At 44.5% G+C, this 18,103-nt stretch overlaps 1 protein-coding gene across 1 annotated transcript in view; it reads left to right on the top strand.

The window, feature by feature from the left end:
* Positions 1-18,103, top strand: part of DENND4C (DENN domain containing 4C) — a 2,492,302-nt gene that overhangs the window by 1,428,541 nt on the left and 1,045,658 nt on the right. Inside the window, exon 19 of the mRNA XM_044061083.1 lies at positions 5,597-5,737. Coding sequence (XP_043917018.1) covers positions 5,597-5,737 — 141 coding nt within the window. The remainder of the gene's footprint in view (positions 1-5,596; positions 5,738-18,103) is intronic.

Below are 18,103 nucleotides of genomic sequence, written 5' to 3'. Positions count from 1 at the left end.
GATGCACCTGTTGACAAAGACCGCTTGTTGGGACAGAAAACTGAAGAGGTGCTTAAAATGATGGAAAACAAAGCAAAATTGATGCAGAATGTAAAGATTTTCTTGAAGAACAACCTCCTAGGTTCAGCAGAAATTTTCCCTCTAAACACTGGTTCTTTCCTGCACCAAACAGGTAGGCACAAGGCAAAACCCATAGGGACAGACCCACCAGGACTCAAACTCAGGGCCAGCAAATAAAACAGTGACTCCCCCCCCCAAACACCACAGTGGGGAGTTCAAGAGCAACCCTGTATGGAAATGGCTCTCAATGACTACCTTTCCCATCTCTGCATGCCTCCACCACACCAAAAGCTAGGAGGAAGGCCATCTCTATGCAGAGAAAATTGGAACTCTAAAACAAAAGATCAATGAGTCTTACAAATCATTGCTCAGGGGTACAAATTCAATTTCCAAGAACTACCACCTCCAAGAAGGTACCCAGACCTACCTCCAAACCAGTGGCCAGAAGCACTAAAACAAGTGCAAAACCTAAAATCCCTAGGGGCAGTAGAACCTGTTCCTTCAGAAAAAGTTGCAAAATGATTCTTTTCGAGACTATTCCTTGTTCCTAGGAAAGGGAGGACTTGGCGTCCCATCCTGGACCTATCCTTTCCTCCAATACCTTCCTGGTAACCTGGTAATTCCAAAATTCAGAATGCTTACCTTACAACAGCTTCTACCAGTGCTGCCAAACAAAGCTTGGATGGTCACCTTAGACCTAAAGGATTCTTACCTGCACATCCCAATAAGGGAATCATGCAGAAAATTCCTGTGCTTCAGAGCAGGATCACTGCACTTTCAATTCTCTGCTTTGCCCTTTGGCTTATCCTACTGCTCCCAGAGTACTCAACAGATGTCTAGCTCCTACCATTGCCTTTTGCAGGCAAAACAGTGTACAGATTTACCCTTACCTGGACGACTGCGTCATCCAGGCAGACTGCAAGGAGAACTGCTCCTGCAGTACCTCTCATTTGTAAAAACCTTACTCATTTCTCTGGGGTTCACTATCAATGAAAGGGAATCAAAACAGACACCTACCTGGAAATCATATTGCTGGGAGCCTTACTGGACACAGAACAGCAAATGGCCTTTCTGTCCCCAGGAAAACAGTTTCATACCAAAATACTTCACTACTCTGGCCTCCCAAACCTAGTTTTCTGCCAGGAAATTCCTTCAAGCTCTAGGGTACATGACCTCATGCATCCTCCTGGTACCTCTGGCCAAGACTACACATGAGGAAAATTCAGTGGTACCTAAAGAACATATGGTGTCAACACTCACAACCTCTGGACACCTCCCTGCCTGTGATACCTTGCATAAGACCAGAGTTCCTCTGGTGGGCCCAGGCCTGTGCTCTGAACAAGGGACCTCCATTCACCCTCCTTCCATCAGACCAGACCATAACTACAGATGCATCGGACATAGCCTGGGGCGCCCACCTAGAAGGCAGATGTGCCCAAGGTCTCTGAGACGCACAAATACTACCCTTGCACATCAACCAAAAGGAAATGATAGCAGTACAAAACTCTCTGGCATCCTTCAAACACTACCTCAAACCAGGGGTTCTTCTCATAAAAACAGACAACACCACAGTCATGTGGTACATCAACAAACAAGGAGGGACTAAATCTTACCCCCTGTGCAGACTAGCCATGAATTTGTGGCTAGCAGCCTCATCCATGGGACTACCTCTTATAGACCAATACCTACAGGACCTCAGTACCCTGGCAGACCACCTAAGTAGATGCGTGCTGGACCCACATGAATGGCAAATCCACAGAGACATTTTTCTGCAAATTACCCACACATGGGGGTCCTCTTTGCCTTTCATTTAAATCAAGTACAGAATTTCTGCACCAGGGAGTACCATCACCTAGCCTGGAAGGTCGATGTCCTGACCTTCCCTTGGAATATCCTTTTTGTGTATGCATTCCTACCTCTACCTCTCATTCCAGAAGTACTAATCAAGATAAGGGAGGAAAAACCAAGAGCAATACTCATTGCCCCAGATTGGCCCAGACAGCATTGGTACCCAGTGCTGCGCAGCCTATCTCACCAGCCCCCCTGGCAGCTACCTGTGATACTGCACCTGCTATCCCGGGGAGTGAACAGTGCTTCACCCAGACCTTCATACACTCAAGCTGTCAGCATGCCTTATTTTGCCAAAACCAACAAGGAATCTGTGCTAAGCAAGCTAGTCCTTGACATCATCACAGAAGCCAGAAGGCCCAGCAGCAGAAAATCGTAAGCTGGAAAATGGAAAAAGATTCTGCTCCTGGAGCCAGTCCAAGGGGGCAGACATACATCTGCCCTCCATTCCTCTTATTCTAAATGATCTTGCTGACCTTCTTAATAAGGGTCTCTACTTCTCCATAAAGATCCATGCCTCCGCCATCTCAGCACACTTTGATACAGACCATCCATTGTTTTCCCACCCTCTTATCAAACAATTGCTTAGAGGAGCATCTAATATCAGGCCACCCAGAAGACAGCCCACCCCAGCCTGGGACCTGAACTATGTTTTAGTAAAGCTTACTCTACCTCCCTTCAAGCTTGCAGCATCCTCAGAACTAAAGTACCTCTCTTGGAAGACTGCCTTTCTCCTGGCTATTACTTCAGCCAGGAGAGTGTCAGAGCTTCAAGCCTCAATGGCCATTGAGCCATGTATCATCTTCCATGCAGACAGGGTCTCCCTGAGAACCATTCCCTCCTTCATGCCAAAGGTGGTTTTGGATGTTACCCTCAACCAGTTCATCCACCTGCCCACCTTCTTCCCTAACCCTCAGAACAAGGAGGAAATGATACTGCCTTCTTTGAATGTGCACAGGCAACTTAGATGTCTGGATCGTACAGATACATTCAGGAAAACTGACCAGATCTTGGTCAGCTTTAAAACAGGGACACAGGGGAAACCAATATCCAAACAGACCATTTCCAAATGGATAGCACACTGCATCCAATTTTGCTACTCCTTGCATGGAAAACCACTCCCTGAGACCATCAGAACCCATTCCACTAGGGCAACCTCCACTTCCACAGCATTCCTTAGTGGGGGTACCCACCAAGGGCATCCTGGAAGCTGCTACATGGACTTCAGTCTACACCTTCACCAAACATTACCATCTGAACCTATTCTCAAAAGCTAGGGCTGGGTTTACCTCTGCAGTGCTGCAGGGAATGCTCACCAAATCCTAAGTTTCTGTTAACCTTCCACCCTTCTCAGCTTTGGGAATCTTTCCAATGGTTTGGACTGCAGCAGTGAAACATGAAGAACATAGTACAGTTGTGTACACTTACCATAAATGTAGATATTTGAGTGTGTTCACTGCTGCAGTCATGCTTTCCCTCCCTTCTTCCCCCTGATATCTGCTTTCCTTAAAGACACACATTTCTATGGGGGGGGGGGGGGTCTCTGACCCTGGGACTACTAATAATTATATTAACATTAGACTTATTTGTTTGGTTGAGGCAAGAAAGACAGAGGTAGTGGTGTTGCCTGCTCCCCTTTATAGGTCGGATGACCTGATGTCACCAAGCAAGTGACAGCAGCCAATGAACAAAATATTGACTCTGGTATTCAGACTGACTGAGGGCTACCACAACACGGATAACCCAATGTTTAGGACTGCAGCAGTGAACAAACACAAACATCTACATTTATGGTGAGTGTACACAACTGTACTTTCCTGGTACATTGTTTTTATGCCTTCTACCAATTTTTTGAAAACTATTTTTCTCCTGTGTTTTAGACTTTATTTTCTTTGGGAAAATAGGAAAGGACTTCATATGAATTCTCTCTTGAAGTGTTTGTAGTTTGTTTTCTTAACTGTTGATTAGTTTCATATGTCCTTACCACCTTCTCCTGCCTCTGTCTGCTTGGCAGTTAATCTTATGCCTGTAGATGGTGTTTGTAGGTTTTTAATACAAGTGGGTAGAAGACGTAAAGTAATGCAGGGTACAGTACCTTGAAAGAAAGTTTCTGTTCTTTGCAGGGTATTGTGAGTGGAAGAAAAATCATGTGATGTTACTTCGTTTGTAATAGAGACTATCCATGTAACCCCTTGCATTTCCAACTTTTAAGATTGTTCTTCCACAAAACAGAATTTCCCCTCAGCTGATGTCTGTAGTTTAGTCAATATAGGTGTCTGCTGCTTTCGTCAGTCTTATACTGCAAGCATTTACTCTGCGTACTCTATTTTAATATAATCAGTAGAAAATCCACTCTAATTAGTTTTTTCAATTTTTTTAATTTCAGTTTGGTGTGGTACTGCTGAAGAAATGTCATGTTGTTCCTCTGTGACCTCTCCAAGTTTTTCCACTTTCTGTGCCATTTGTTCATATTTTAATTAATTTTCAAAATTTTTGCTTACATTCTCCTTTGGATGAGATGTTAAACCGAGGTCCTATCTGCCTGATGTAAAACTTCCCATCGTGTCTATCGAAGAAAATAGGGGAAATTCCCAGATGCCCTGACCAAATTTCCCCAGTAGTATAACTACCACCTCAGGACTCAACTGAAAAGTGGACACTTGCTAGGGGGACTAACGTGGTCAACAAAAGGATGGATAAATACAATTAAAAAAAACCCTCATTTTTAACAGTTTATATATCCACTGTTTCCTTTGAATACCTAGTTAAAACATATATTTCCTGCAGCCTTCTGTTATTTGTGTGTGTGATTTATGTATATAATAATAAAATATATATATATATATATATATATATATATATATATATATTTTTTTTTTTTTTTCGGTAGTGACCAAAGTATCTAGAAAATTTCATTGCAGTTGCTCAATTTCTCTCTCTCTCTCTCTCTAGGGTGACCGATACATTTTTTGCTTCAGCTGGCATTACAATCTTCTTTTCCTAGCTGTACTCCACCATACTGCTTTCACACTCTTCCTTTTACATCATTTTTTCTACACTGAAAGTAGAATAGATAGCAAGATTCACAAAAGTGCACTAAAACACTGACTGAATGATCTTGAGCTACAGTTTAGAAATGATTTACAGTAGTTTGCAGGCTTTTTACTAATTTAAGCTGTTCTCTGTCCTGAGCCCTGTTTTGGATGCTTAACTCTACTGACACCATATGGAAATCCCTCACTGACTTCACATTTTCAGTGGAAGCTCCGTGTGTACTTGTGTATTTTCAGTCTTTACTGTAAACAGTTGCCTTGCCTAAGGAAAGGTTAACTTGGTGGAACTGTTGTAAATGTCTGGCATTATAGCGCAGAGCATTAAGGTAGTTGGGTGTTAACCGGCTACCGTAGTCAGGGGAACAAGACGTTTGATTTCTTCCATCTCTGTATGCTTACTGTGTGACTTTGAATAATTCACTTAAGACAGTGCTCCTTTGTCACCCCTGAAAAGGGACGTGGTCCAGTAGGCATAGTTGGTTATCAAATGTGTAAAATAAATAATTCCAGTTTTGTGTTATTGGAACTAATCATTTATGTTCGAAGTTTGTGAGTGAAATTGTTTTAATTGTTGACATGTATTTAGCTATTTTTAAATATCACAATCTTCAAGAATTTTTTTTTTTCTTACACAGAAATGACTGTAGATGGTTCTCGTAGTCCATCAGCATCCAGTACTGAATGCTGGAGCCCTGTAGAATTTCCTGTTAGTGGCAGCTGTATTGTGAAAGTTCCATCTGGTATATTTGATTCTACTGGAAGAAAAAAGAGCTGTGGTAAGTTGCAAATATTAACTCTTGCTACTAAGTTAAATTGATAACTTGGCAGCTTATTAAATTTATTTTGCTTCCTAGTATTAGACTGCTTTTTAAGTTATTTACTGTCTTTAATTTCTTAGTATTGTAAAGCTGCAGTGTACACTTCTTGACCTGTTTAAAATCTCATTTCTTGACTGCAGCTGAAGCAGCATTCAAGTACATTATAGTAAATCATTCCTTAATACCTGCACTGTTAATCTTTGTAGTATGGGCATCACCACATTACATGCCAAGTGAAGATAAAGTATATATGCTATTGTCAAGTGTACAGTAAGTTTAAGCAACCAGGCATGCTGTTGAATCTGAAGTGAGATTTCATGTTGCATTGCTTTAACCATTGTAGATGTTTAAGACAGAAATTTATGCAGTTGATAAACAAACTTCCAAATCTCTAAGACCTCCAAAGCCACCTAACAGCAGCTGTGCTCCTCAGTAACCACTAAAACATACACCAAAAACCAGTGGCAGCTGGTGACTTCAAATCAAATGGGGGCTGCAGGAGACAGCTGAATGGGTGGGGCCAATGGGAAGGCTGTGCCCAACTAGAAAGGGGTGGAGCTTTGCTCAAAACCCCAAAAACTGGGACTTTAATTAAAAATGCTGCCCTGGGTGCCAAACTGTCATTATGAGAGTCCAATAAACACAAAATGAAGTGGAGAAGACAAAGAATATTTCAATGCATTGGCTACATGACAGCTTATTTAATATCTAGATGGAAACAAAAAGATTGTGAGGCATGAAAAAATAACTGTTTAAATACATTACTGGAATGCCAGTCAAAATAGAGTATAAAAAAACAAGCAGCACTCAACTCAAACCACTTCTCTTTGCACTGCAGTTGTAATTATAATATTTGAAGTAGTTACTTCATTTTTTCTGCAACCTGTGGGTATCTGATCTGACCTCGGATCCGAGCCGGCAGCTTCACTAGCTAAAAGATCTGAACTCCTAGCTCCTCCCCAACCCATAATCCCCTGCTGCCTACTGTATTACCTCAGATCGAGTTTGCCGCAGCTGAAGCAGCTACTTGTGAAGAGCTCCTTAGGCTTGGTGAGATCGTTTCATTTTTCTCTCAGAGAAAATATCTTTAAATATCTTTAAATTTAATTTTTGTTTAGTTAGCGTGTGTTGTGGTTCCCCTAGTAGAATTAGAGTTTAGAACCCTTTTCTGTAGTAGTTTTTAGTCTTAGCGTCGCGTGTTGTTCCCCTCCCCCCTTAGTGTTTGGGTGTGTGTATTGTTAAGAAATGGCTGAAGGGCCCAAGGCCGTTTTTTCTAAGTACTCTGAGTGTGGCCATAAGCTTTCCCCAGCTGATGGCCACACTCAGTGCGTTTTATGCCTGGGGGTGGCCCACTTATCAACGGCTTGCCCAATTTGTGCAGCCTTTAATCCCCGGGCAATTAGGGACAGGAAGAACAAGCTGATCCTGGTGGGCTTACTTCCCCAGGACTTGGCTTCTTCTTCCTCCCCCTCGAAGGCTCAGGCTGCTTCCATAGCTCTGGTGCTTTTAGCTCCCCCCGCTCTGCCTGGGACTCAAACTCCCTCTGCTATGCAGGGTTTGGGGTGCACAAGTGCTTCTATCTCCAAAGAAAAGAGACATAAGGAGAAAGACAAGCACAAGTCTCATAAAAGGTGGGCTGAGGATCACCCCTCAGCCCCCCCATCCAAAGTTGTTAGCTCTCCCTTGAAGGTCTCCGGATCCGCCCCCTCTCAGCTCCGTTCGCCTTGGTTCTCGCCGGAGGGGTACCGGTCTCCTTCGAGGTCGTCGAGGCGGCCCTCCCAGCCCGCCTCGACGACTTCCTCTAGATCAACCAGGAGCCTTAGCGACATGGACATGGATCGGATGATGCTTCGATTTCTGCAGACCCAAATGCAGATGGGGGTGCTCTTGCCTCCCCCCCCCCTCAAGGGGGGAGCGCAGTCCCTCTCTTTGCTCTGATCACTCCTTCTCCGACCCGCTTTAGGGTTTTGGAGTCATCGGATCCGGGCCCTTTCGGAGCCGGGGTTTCGTCAGCGCTGATAGCTCCGGTATCTTCGCCGACCGTACCCTCGAGCATGTCGGATCCTAGCTCCCTGGGCCAAGCATCGGATCCGTGGGGATTGGTGCATCTCTGGCACAGTGTCGGTCGGAGCACACTTCTCTCTCGGATCCGACCGCTTCGGCTCCAATGCCGATGCCTGCTTCGGAGCCGAGGAGACTACTTTCGGAACCTGGGGAAAGTAGTTCTCCTTCGGCTTTTGAGATAGTGGAGGGGATGCTGTCGAGGTCTTCCGTATCCCCGGTCCGGGCCTCGGATCCTCCCACTCTCCCTATGCATGTCATCATCCATCCTATGGGACAGCCTGCTCAAACCCTCCAGTTAGTTCTCTTAGAGGAACAGGACCCTGTGGGCGAGCCCTCCTCCGACAGTACCACCGAGGAGGTGCCTCGCAAACGGCAGTGTAAAAGGAGGCACTTGGACTCCCCTGAGTCCCTCACCACGGACACGGATTTGGATGAAGGGGAAGGTTCCCCAAGGTCACCCCCCCGAGGATGTCTCCTTTGGAGACATCATGGAAATGTTGCGTATTAGAGGGGAGTGGTCTGCCCAAAAACCTTCCTCAGACGAATCGCTGTTCCTGGAGGCGTTTGAGGCAGGCCCGTCTACCTCCTGGGTGTCCCCCCCCCCCCGGCTGACCCCCTGGTGGACTTAATCACCACCAGGGCGTGGAAAGAGCCCGTCACCGTGGAGCCAATCCCTAGATGTCCCGACAAAGTTCTTAGCCCCCCCCCACAGATAGGCAGTCCTGGGCTAAGGGGTCCCTTGTTGATGCAATGTTGGTGGCGGCCGCCACGAAGAAGTAACTCGCACAGAAGAGTTCCTCGTTCCATCCTCCGGATAAGGAATCTCGGGCGATGGACCGTATTGGGAAGCGGATGTTTGCTTCAGCAAACCTTCTCCATAAGGGCGCTGAACTGTATGGCACACTATCAGGCTACAGCGAGACTTAGTTAAGGAATACGCTGCAGCCCCCCCAGAGTCCATGATGGTTGCGGATACAAGCACATTTGCGACTCGTATGGCCACTCTAAAGTCCATCTCTAACATGTCCATGCGGCTACTCTCTTATGCTACGGAGGGAGTCGCTAGGGCTAGCGGAGCCAGGGTAGTCTTGCGGCGTCACGCCTGGCTCCGCCTTTGTGATTTCACGGAACCCTTCAAGGCGTCCTTTGCGAATGCGCCCTTTGACGGATTTTTGCTTTTTGGCAAGACCGTACGCAAAACGCTGGTCCAAAGCGAGAAGGATGGGAAGACAATCTGCCGTCGGGGCCCGCTTCTCGAATCCCCAATGATCCTTTTCAGGGAATCAGAGGGGACAAAAGAAGTTGTGGTTCCGCAAGTTTCAACAGTCTCATCTGGCTTCGGATCCCTTGTCCTCTAGAGGCAGAGGAGGACAAGGTGGATGCCGGCCCAGAGGCAGAGGGGGGCCGCGTAACTTCGGGTCTAGGGAACCTTTCTCGGACAGGCCCGCACAACAGCCCTGAGGGCTTACCCGGCTGTCCCTCTCTGGAGGCTGTCGGGGGCGTTTATCGGAGCATCTGTCAAATTGGGAGTCCATCATGACAGATCGATGGGTACTCCGAATCATATCCAGAGGTTTCACCATTCCCTTCATGAATCTACCCCCCAAAGTCAAGCGCCTCCCTGATGCCCCACCCGATGAAAGGGAGGCAGCAGCTTCAGAGGTGTCAAAGCTGCTAGAAAAAAGAGCCATCCAGCCCGTCCCCCCAGACCAGTCCGGATTGGGCTACTACTCCAGGTTCTTTTTGGTGCCAAAGAAGATGGGGGACTTAAGACCAATTCTAGATCTCTCCGCCCTGAACCTTTTCGTCCCCAAGGAGAAGTTCCGGATGGTCACTCTTCAGTCTATTCTCCCCCTTCTTCGGGAGAACGACTGGATGTGCTCTATAGACCTCAAGGATGCGTACTACCACATTCTGATGGACAGGTGATCCAGGAGGTTCCTCCGCTTCTGGCTGGGAGACTGTCATTATCAATTCCAGGGTTCTCCCATTTGGCCTCACCTCAGCCCCCAGGGTGTTCACCAAGGTCATGGCAGTGGTTGTAGCCCACCTGAGACTCCAGTGCATTCAGTTGTTCCCGTACCTGGACGACTGGCTCCTTGCCGCCCCCAACAGGCATCAACTCTGTGTTGCAAGGGATTATGCTCTGACTCTCGCCCAGAGTTTGGTCATATCAGTGAACCTTCGAAAGTCCTTCCTTCAACCAGTGCAGGTTTTGGAGTTTATAGGGGCCAAATTGGACACGCGCATCTCTCGGGCCTTCCTAACCCCGGACAGGCTCAACAGCTTATCGCATCAGATCTTAGCCCTTCTTCGAAGCCCAGCTCCTGCGGCGGAGTTAGTCCTGAGGGCACCGGGGTCTATGGCAGCGGCCATCGGTCTCTCTCCATGCTCGCCTACGAATGAGGGTCTTACAGTGGACTCAAGTTCAATGGTCACTAGTGTTTCACCCGCTGAACACTCCTATTCTACTGAGCAGGACTTGCAGGGACCCCCTCCTTTGGTGGTTTCACTCGCGAGAGCTGCAGGAAGGGAGAGCCTTTGTATTTCCCCCACCCCAAGCCACGTTGACCACAGATGCTTCTCCCCTTGGGTGGGGGGGCATTGTTCGGGCAGAACCGTCCGAGGCACGTGTACCCCCATAGAGGCTGCTGTGCATATCAATGTCCTAGAGATGAGAGCGGTGCTTTTAGCGTTGCAAGCTCTCCACAACCTTCTCCCTCTAGGGACTGTTGCGATCCAGACAGACAACATGGTGGTAGTCTGGTACATAAACAAACAGGGGGGAACCAGGTCTTATCCCCTCTGCTGAGAGGCTATGAGAGTGTGGGAATGGGCGATATCCACCAACCGCTTTCTGGTAGCAATGCACATTCCGGGTTGGTCTAACATATTGGCGAACAAACTGAGTCAGGTGATTCTCACCCCGTACGAGTGGTGTCTCAATCCTTCAGTGGTGATGCAGATCTTCCACGCATGGGGTTGGCCTCGCTGCGATCTTTTCACCTCTCCATCAAACACAAAGTGCAGTGAATACTTCGCAGTTCTTCCCCCTTCAGGGGAGACCCCGAGAGACGCTCTGGTGCATGCTTGGCCACCCGGTCTTCTTTATGCTTATCCCCCCCTCCCGCTTATGACTAAGTTCATTCAGAAAGCACGTCAGTTGGGGAGCAAAGTTATCCTCATAGCCCCATTCTTGCCTCGTCAGATCTGGTTCCGTTATCTGCGGTCTCACAGTATAGTTCCTCCATGGATCCTGGATCCCATTCCAGATTTGATTTCGCATCCTGCAGGATGCTAATCCCCGAACCTGCTAAACCTCAAGCTGACTGCTTGGTTGATCCAGTTCCTCTGATGGCTAGGACTCCCAGTATCTCATCACCAGTGAAGGCCATTCTGGTGGCGGCCCATAAGCCTGCTACCAGAAAAATTTACAATAGTAAATGGAAACATTTTTCCATCTGGGCCGAGGGCAAGGGCCTGGATCCTTTTACAGTCCCTATTCCAACGATTCTGGATTTTCTGTTGCTAATCTTTCAAAAAGGAGCGAGCGCTTCCACTGTTAAGGTACAACTAGCAGCCATTTCCCATTTTCACGTGGGAGATGGACTGGGATCTGTAGCATCTTCAAAGATATGCAAAACCTTCTTGAGGGGCATTTTTCTTTTGAAGCCACCAGTAAAGTCGGTGCTTCCTCCATGGGACTTAACTTTAATCCTACAAGCTTTGACAAGTCCACCTTTTGAGCCTGCCACCTCGGTTCCGTTAAAATTCTTGTCTTGGAAAACAGCCTTTTTAGTGGCTATTACGTCAGCCAGAAGGGTTTCAGAACTCCAAGCCCTGTGCATGAAAAACCCCCCTATCTCATTTTTCACAAGAATAGAGTGTCTCTCAGGACTAACCCGTCTTTCCTACCAAAGGTGGCTTCAGAGTCAAATATTAACCAGTCAATCAATTTACCGGTATTCTTCCCAAATTTTCAGAACAAAGGGGAGTACACATTGCACAAACTGGATGTACACAGGCAACTACGTTTCTACCTGCACAGGACTAACTATTTTCGCAAGTCTGATCAGTTGTTTGTGTCTTTCGCCAAATCAGCTATGGGAAAAGCAATTTCTAAAGTAACCCTAGCTAATTGGATTTCTCAGTGCATAATCCACGGGTATACATCCTCAGGTGAACCAATTCCTATGGGAATCCACGCTCATTCAACCCCATCCATTGCTACATCAGCAGCCTTCTGGTCCAGGGTTCCTCTGGACGACATATGTTCAGCAGCTACTTGGTCCTCTTCTCATACGTTCATTTTCCATTATAAATTGGATATGATTTCAAGGAGTAGGGCTTCTTTTGACTCCGCGGTGCTTTGGAATGTCCTTCCGTAAGGCCACCCAGGGTTATTTTTATAGGTAGCTGGGGACTCTGTCCCACAGGTTGCAGAACAAATGAAATAACTACTTCAGAAAAAGAAGTTATGTACTCACCATAACGTTCCATCTGAGCAGGTACTTCATTTGTCTGCAACCGACCCCCCCCCCCTCCATGCCCTCTAACCATATCATACCTGGTCACCTGAAAAATTTTATTTTTCATGAGGTTAGGCAATACTTGATACTCTGTCGAAGGTGTGAATTTTTGAACAAACTCGATCTGAGGTAATACAGTAGGCAGCAGGGGGTTATGGGTAGGGGGAGGAGCTAGGAGCTTGGATCTTTTAGCTAGTGAAGCTGCCGGCTTGGATCCGAGGTTGGATCCGATACCCACAGGTTGCAGACAAATGAAGTACCTGCTCAGATGGAACATTATGGTGAGTACATAGCTTCTTTTTATATTCAGCTTTATAAAAGTACCAAGTAACATGCTGAAAGTAGCAATCTCTGTGATACCCCCCCCCCATTTGTAAAAATGTTTCTGATCTAAAAAAGAACTGCTGCCTGTCAACAACTATCCACTTGTCTCGTGGGGAAAACATGATCAAAGTAAAAAATGAACAGCAAACTAGAAACAAGCTCAGGATAAATTGCTTAAAGGATTACTACACAGGTTATGGACCACACATGATAGAGTAGCATTCTGTTTAGTTTACGGGTAAAGCCTGCAACGATGCCTGCAAGTCTTCAATAAATGTAATGAGCTTCTGAAAATACTATAATACCGTCCTTTATTACAAATGCTTTTATATGCATGTCAGTACCTAAAGCTTGTACGTTGTCCAGTTATGTAAATATTCTCTGCATGGCAACAACAAAAAGGCTTTCAGTGTTGTTAATTCTTATGCGTATTAAAGCTTACTTGCATCTTACAATCTCAGACAAGCTTACTTGATGGTCATTAAAGCATTGCTACTTAAACACAGAGCAACAAGCACTGCAACAACATGCATTTTCTGAATAATAAGAAGCATAAATCAACAGTTAAAAATATGACAGAGAACCAGAACGTTCTGCAAAATCAAGGACAGATGAAAAGCCACTGTAGTACTTGTATCTACCTTGGATGGGGGATATTCTACACACTTAGACTGTGACTGCTCCTTGCCTGGCTTGGACACATCCAGAGTCACTACATGGGGGTGTGGGATACAACAGATATGTCATAATTTGAAATGTCTCTGGCTGATGGTGATGGCCCTGACACATTTGTCATACCTCTCAACCTCAGAGCAAGAAATCTGGAAAAAGCCATAAATGGAAGTAGGACAAAGGCCCACAAATAGGACAATTTTTAAATATTGCTCTTATAAACTTTGAAAGATAATAACATAGTAGGTCTTGCATTGGTATGAATTTTTGAAGGGTATGAAATCTGAAACTCAAATGTCTGTCATTTTTCTAACTTCAGTCTGTAATGATTTGCCACTAATTTGCCAGAAAACCACACTTTTATGAAAAACAGACCAAAAATGTGATGCAAAAATATAAAATAGCCACACAATACAGCTGGGAACCTGTTAAAGAAGGGACACTTTTTTATATTAGTACTGTTAAGTTGAGCAGCTGCCAAAATAAAAGAATCTACATGCATTTCTGAAATAAAAGTTATCTGTAACTCTGATCATTACAATTATTTATTAATTGTAAACCTTCCACGTTTCTTTCAAAATTGCCATTTTGTGGAGGGATTATTAGGGGGAGAACACTATTTTGAGCCAAAATCGGGGACAGTTGAGAGGTTTGATATACCTAATTCTGTAAAGCGATTTATTTGCATGTACCTCTCAACCTCTTAATGCAGGAAGTCTGGACAAGGCTAAATATATTGGGGGAACAAAAAAAAACAGTACTAAAAATTGCTCTTGTATAAATTTAGACAGTTGATAGAATAACAAGTCTTGCTTTAGCATGCATTTTTCTGAAGGGTATGAAGTCTGTCATTATTTAGTGACTTCATTCCTAAATGATTTGCCAGAAAAACAGGAACAAACCAAAAATAAGAAGCAAAAATCTATCCATTCTGTGAAAATCTGGACAGTTGAGAGGTATAGTTCAGCCAGGAGAATTGTGCGGCAGAAATCCTACATAACGGACTTAGCTCCCTAGATGTGGACAATAAGTACCCACCCCCCAAAAAAATAAAGATTTAAGAGAAGTGATTGTTTCAGTCTAGCTTCATCACTTTCAGTAGCATTCAGACTCAATCAGTGAAAAATGTTCAGTAATAAATGTTTGTGCTTGCAGACAGTTGAATTAACTAGTTCCTAATCGAACACATCCAATCAAGAACTGGGAAGGGGCATACCTGAGCTGATCAGGTAATCAATAAACACCTTCCTGATTTGTATTAAATTGTATTCCTTGTATACTACAGTGCAGTTGTTAGATGTTATTTTAAATTTATTGTTTTGAACATTTTTCCAGTAAACAATGAAACAAAATACATGCACCAATAATGACAAAACTGCCCAGTTCAGAACATTTCCATCATAAAAGTCTACTCAAACTTCTACAGTCCACCAGTATCAGTAAATATGCACAATCTCTGCAGAAGTAAAAGTCATATAAATAATTCCACATTAAAGAGATCTGTAACTCATGAAGAGGTTGCTGCTAGCAAACAACTTTGTTTCATCTACAAATAAAGTGCCTGTTGCCCTTGAGGAATAAATTGCCTATATTACATTAAAAAATGATAAGCTAGTAATATTGCAATAGGGAATGGATGGCAAACTGATGACAGGTTCATAGTTGCTATGTACCTCTGCCAAAGAGGACATTCTCAGGACTGCATCATCCACCCCTTTTTTTAAAGTACAACACAGTACAGTGTCAGCAATGCATCTACGTACTGTGTGAGTATAACCCACAGCCTTCTGCATCAAAAGCAAGTATTAAACATGTTATTCTATTAACAGTGCAAGCAAACTAGCATAAGCAGCACTAAACATCTCTTTCCCTGAAGCTCTCAGCTCCTTGTGAAATCCCTTGACACTCAACTTTATCTCTCAACTTTGCAGCACAAGAAGTCTGGAAAAAGCCAAAATGTATTGGGGGTGGGGACAAAAGTCCAAAAACCAGGGACTCATTTTAAACATTGCTTGTATAATCTTGGAAAGTTGCTAGTATAAAATGTGTTACCACCGTGCATTTCACTGCAAAGGCTTGAACCCAGGACCCTGTACACTACAATCAGAGCAACATACCACTATGCCAAATCAGCTGTTTCTTGAAAGACAGGAAGACTGAAACTTAAATGGCTATGATTTAGTGAATTCAGTTCTCTCCATAGCTCTCAACTTCTTAGCACAAAACACCTGGACAAAGCCAATAATGTGGGAATACAGCCCCCCAAACATATTCAGTGAATTCAGTTCTCATCATAGCTGTCAACTTCTTAACACAAAAAACCTGGACAAAGCCAATAGTGGGGGAATACAGCCCCAAAAATAGGGACAAATTTCAAATATTGATATTATAAAATTAGAAAATTGCTAGAATAAAAGGCTTTGTGTTACCATATATTTCCTGAAGAATATGACGTTTGAAATTCAAATGCCTGTCATTAATTAGTGAATTCAATCCTTCACTGATTACAAAAATCCAGAAAACAGATTTTATGAGGAACAGAACAGAACAAAAATTTGAGGCAAAAATCTGGGCAGTTTTCACAAGTGGTGGTGGGTAGGGAATTCAGACTCTTGCTACCTGTATCCCTTCCCTCGTAGTAATTCCAAATTCCCTTCCCTTGTAGCCAGTCAGTAGCTGTCTGACTGCAGACGTTGCAGTTGATTTCCCTTGTATTCATGTATGTGACTGCAGATGTTGCATTCAGATCCCCTTCCAGTCGTAACCGGATAGACTTCTGGGCATCTGTACATTGATGCCTTCTCTTCGTATTCCAGATTTACAGAAACCTGGATCTTGCCAAGCACGCATGTGCAGTTCAAGTTCTGGGACTCGCAGCTAATTAATTAATTTTTTTAAACAACTTCTTCAGTTTTACAGCTTGGGGGGCTGCAGTCCTATAGCACAAGCCATTTTTGCTAAAAATAATGCCAAACATCATACCTAAGCCTATACCCAATAGTTCCTCAAGAGGAAAGCCCATAAGGCAAGCATATACTTTACATAATGCTCTTATCATTGGAGACTCCATTGTGCGACACACACATGTCCCACTCATGAGGTTAGACAAGAAGTGATAACAGTTGGTTGCCTATCTGGAGCCAGGATCTGCATACTAATTGATATTTTCAATATATCCCTGCATTTAGCCGTACAACCTAAATACTTCAAAAATATGCCAGTCATCACCTCACCCAAAAAATCTCAACCAACATGTCTAAATAATTATCGACCAGTTGCTCTTACATCTACAGTAATGAAGTGTTCTGAGTAGCTAATCATGAATCATATCTCTTCAAATCTACCAGCAACAATGGACCCATTACAGTTTGCTTAATAAATCTAACCACTGCACAGCTGATGCTAGAGCTGTAGCACTTCATGAATTCTTGGCCCGTCTGGAGAACAAGAATTGCTATGTCAGAATGCTGTTCACCAGTTTTAGTTCTGCCTTCAACACTGTCATCTCCCAGAATCTGATAGCGAAGCTGATCCAGCTGGGCATCAACACCCTCCTATGTAATTGGATCCTGGACTTTCTCATACACAGACCCCAATAGGTATGTGTGGGAAATAACAGTTCAAACAGTATCACACTGAACATGGGTATCCCGCAAGGCTGCGTTCTGAGTCCTGTATTATTCGCCTTGCTGATGCATAACTGCATGGCCAAGTATGACTCCGCCAAAATCCCCAAATTTGCCGATGATGCCACTTTTGTAGGTCTTGTCCAGAACGGAGAGGAAACTGCCTACAGGGAAGAAGTAGAGCATCTGATAGGCTGGTGTGACAGCAAAAGTCTGGCCTTAAATGTAACCAAAACCAAAGAATTAATTGTGGACTTCAAGAGGACACAGGAAGTACTTCAACCTCTGGAGAATAAGGGGGTGGGAGTGGAAAGTGTCGAAAGTACCAACTTCCTGGTGCTGTATATCTCCAATGACTTATGCTGGACGGCTCACATTAACCACACAGTGAAGAAGGCACAACAATGTCTGCAAAGGAAGGCAAACCTGGCACAGACCTTCCTCAAAGCCTTCTATAGGCAGACCATCGAGAGTATCCTCACTAATAACATTGTACGGTACGGAAACTGCAAAACATCTGAGCACAAGACTCCCTAGAAGGTAGTGAAGGCAGCAGAAAAAAATCATTGGTTCCTCGTTCACATCCATGGATGAGCTGCATGAGATTAGGTGTGTGGGAAGAGCTGGGAAGATGATAGACGACCCCACCCATCCTATGTATGGCATGTTCTTCTGCCTCTCCTCGGGTAGATGATATCACAGCTTACATTGCAAAACTTCTAGACTGAATAGGAGATCTAAAGTAGGAGATTCATTGGTCTGCAACCTGTGGGTTATGGATCCGATATCGGATCCGAACCGGCATGGTTTACCAGCTATGGATCCAAGCTCTCAGCTCCTCCCCTCACCCATAATGCCCTGCTCTACCCTCATGACCCCAGATCTCGTTTGCCGCGCATGGTGACCAGATTGTTTTTCCAGCTCTCCAGCTAAGTGATAGTTTCAGTGTTTAAATTGTGAAATTTAAATAATTTTTTGGTTGATTTGTGTGAAAGTGTAGGTTTCCCTTTTTGTATCTTTACTTTTTTTAGAGTTTAATCTAAAATTTATATCCCTCCTAAGCTGGTAGCGTAGTGTGTGTGTTGGGCCTGTGAGTGATTTTTGTTTTA

The sequence above is a fragment of the Protopterus annectens genome, chromosome 2.part0 (genome assembly GCF_019279795.1).
Source record: "Protopterus annectens isolate FY-2018-M chromosome 2.part0, PAN1.0, whole genome shotgun sequence".
NCBI lineage: Eukaryota > Metazoa > Chordata > Ceratodontiformes > Protopteridae > Protopterus > Protopterus annectens.
Note: the sequence above shows the minus strand (reverse complement) of the source record. Positions and strands in the feature narration are given on the sequence as shown.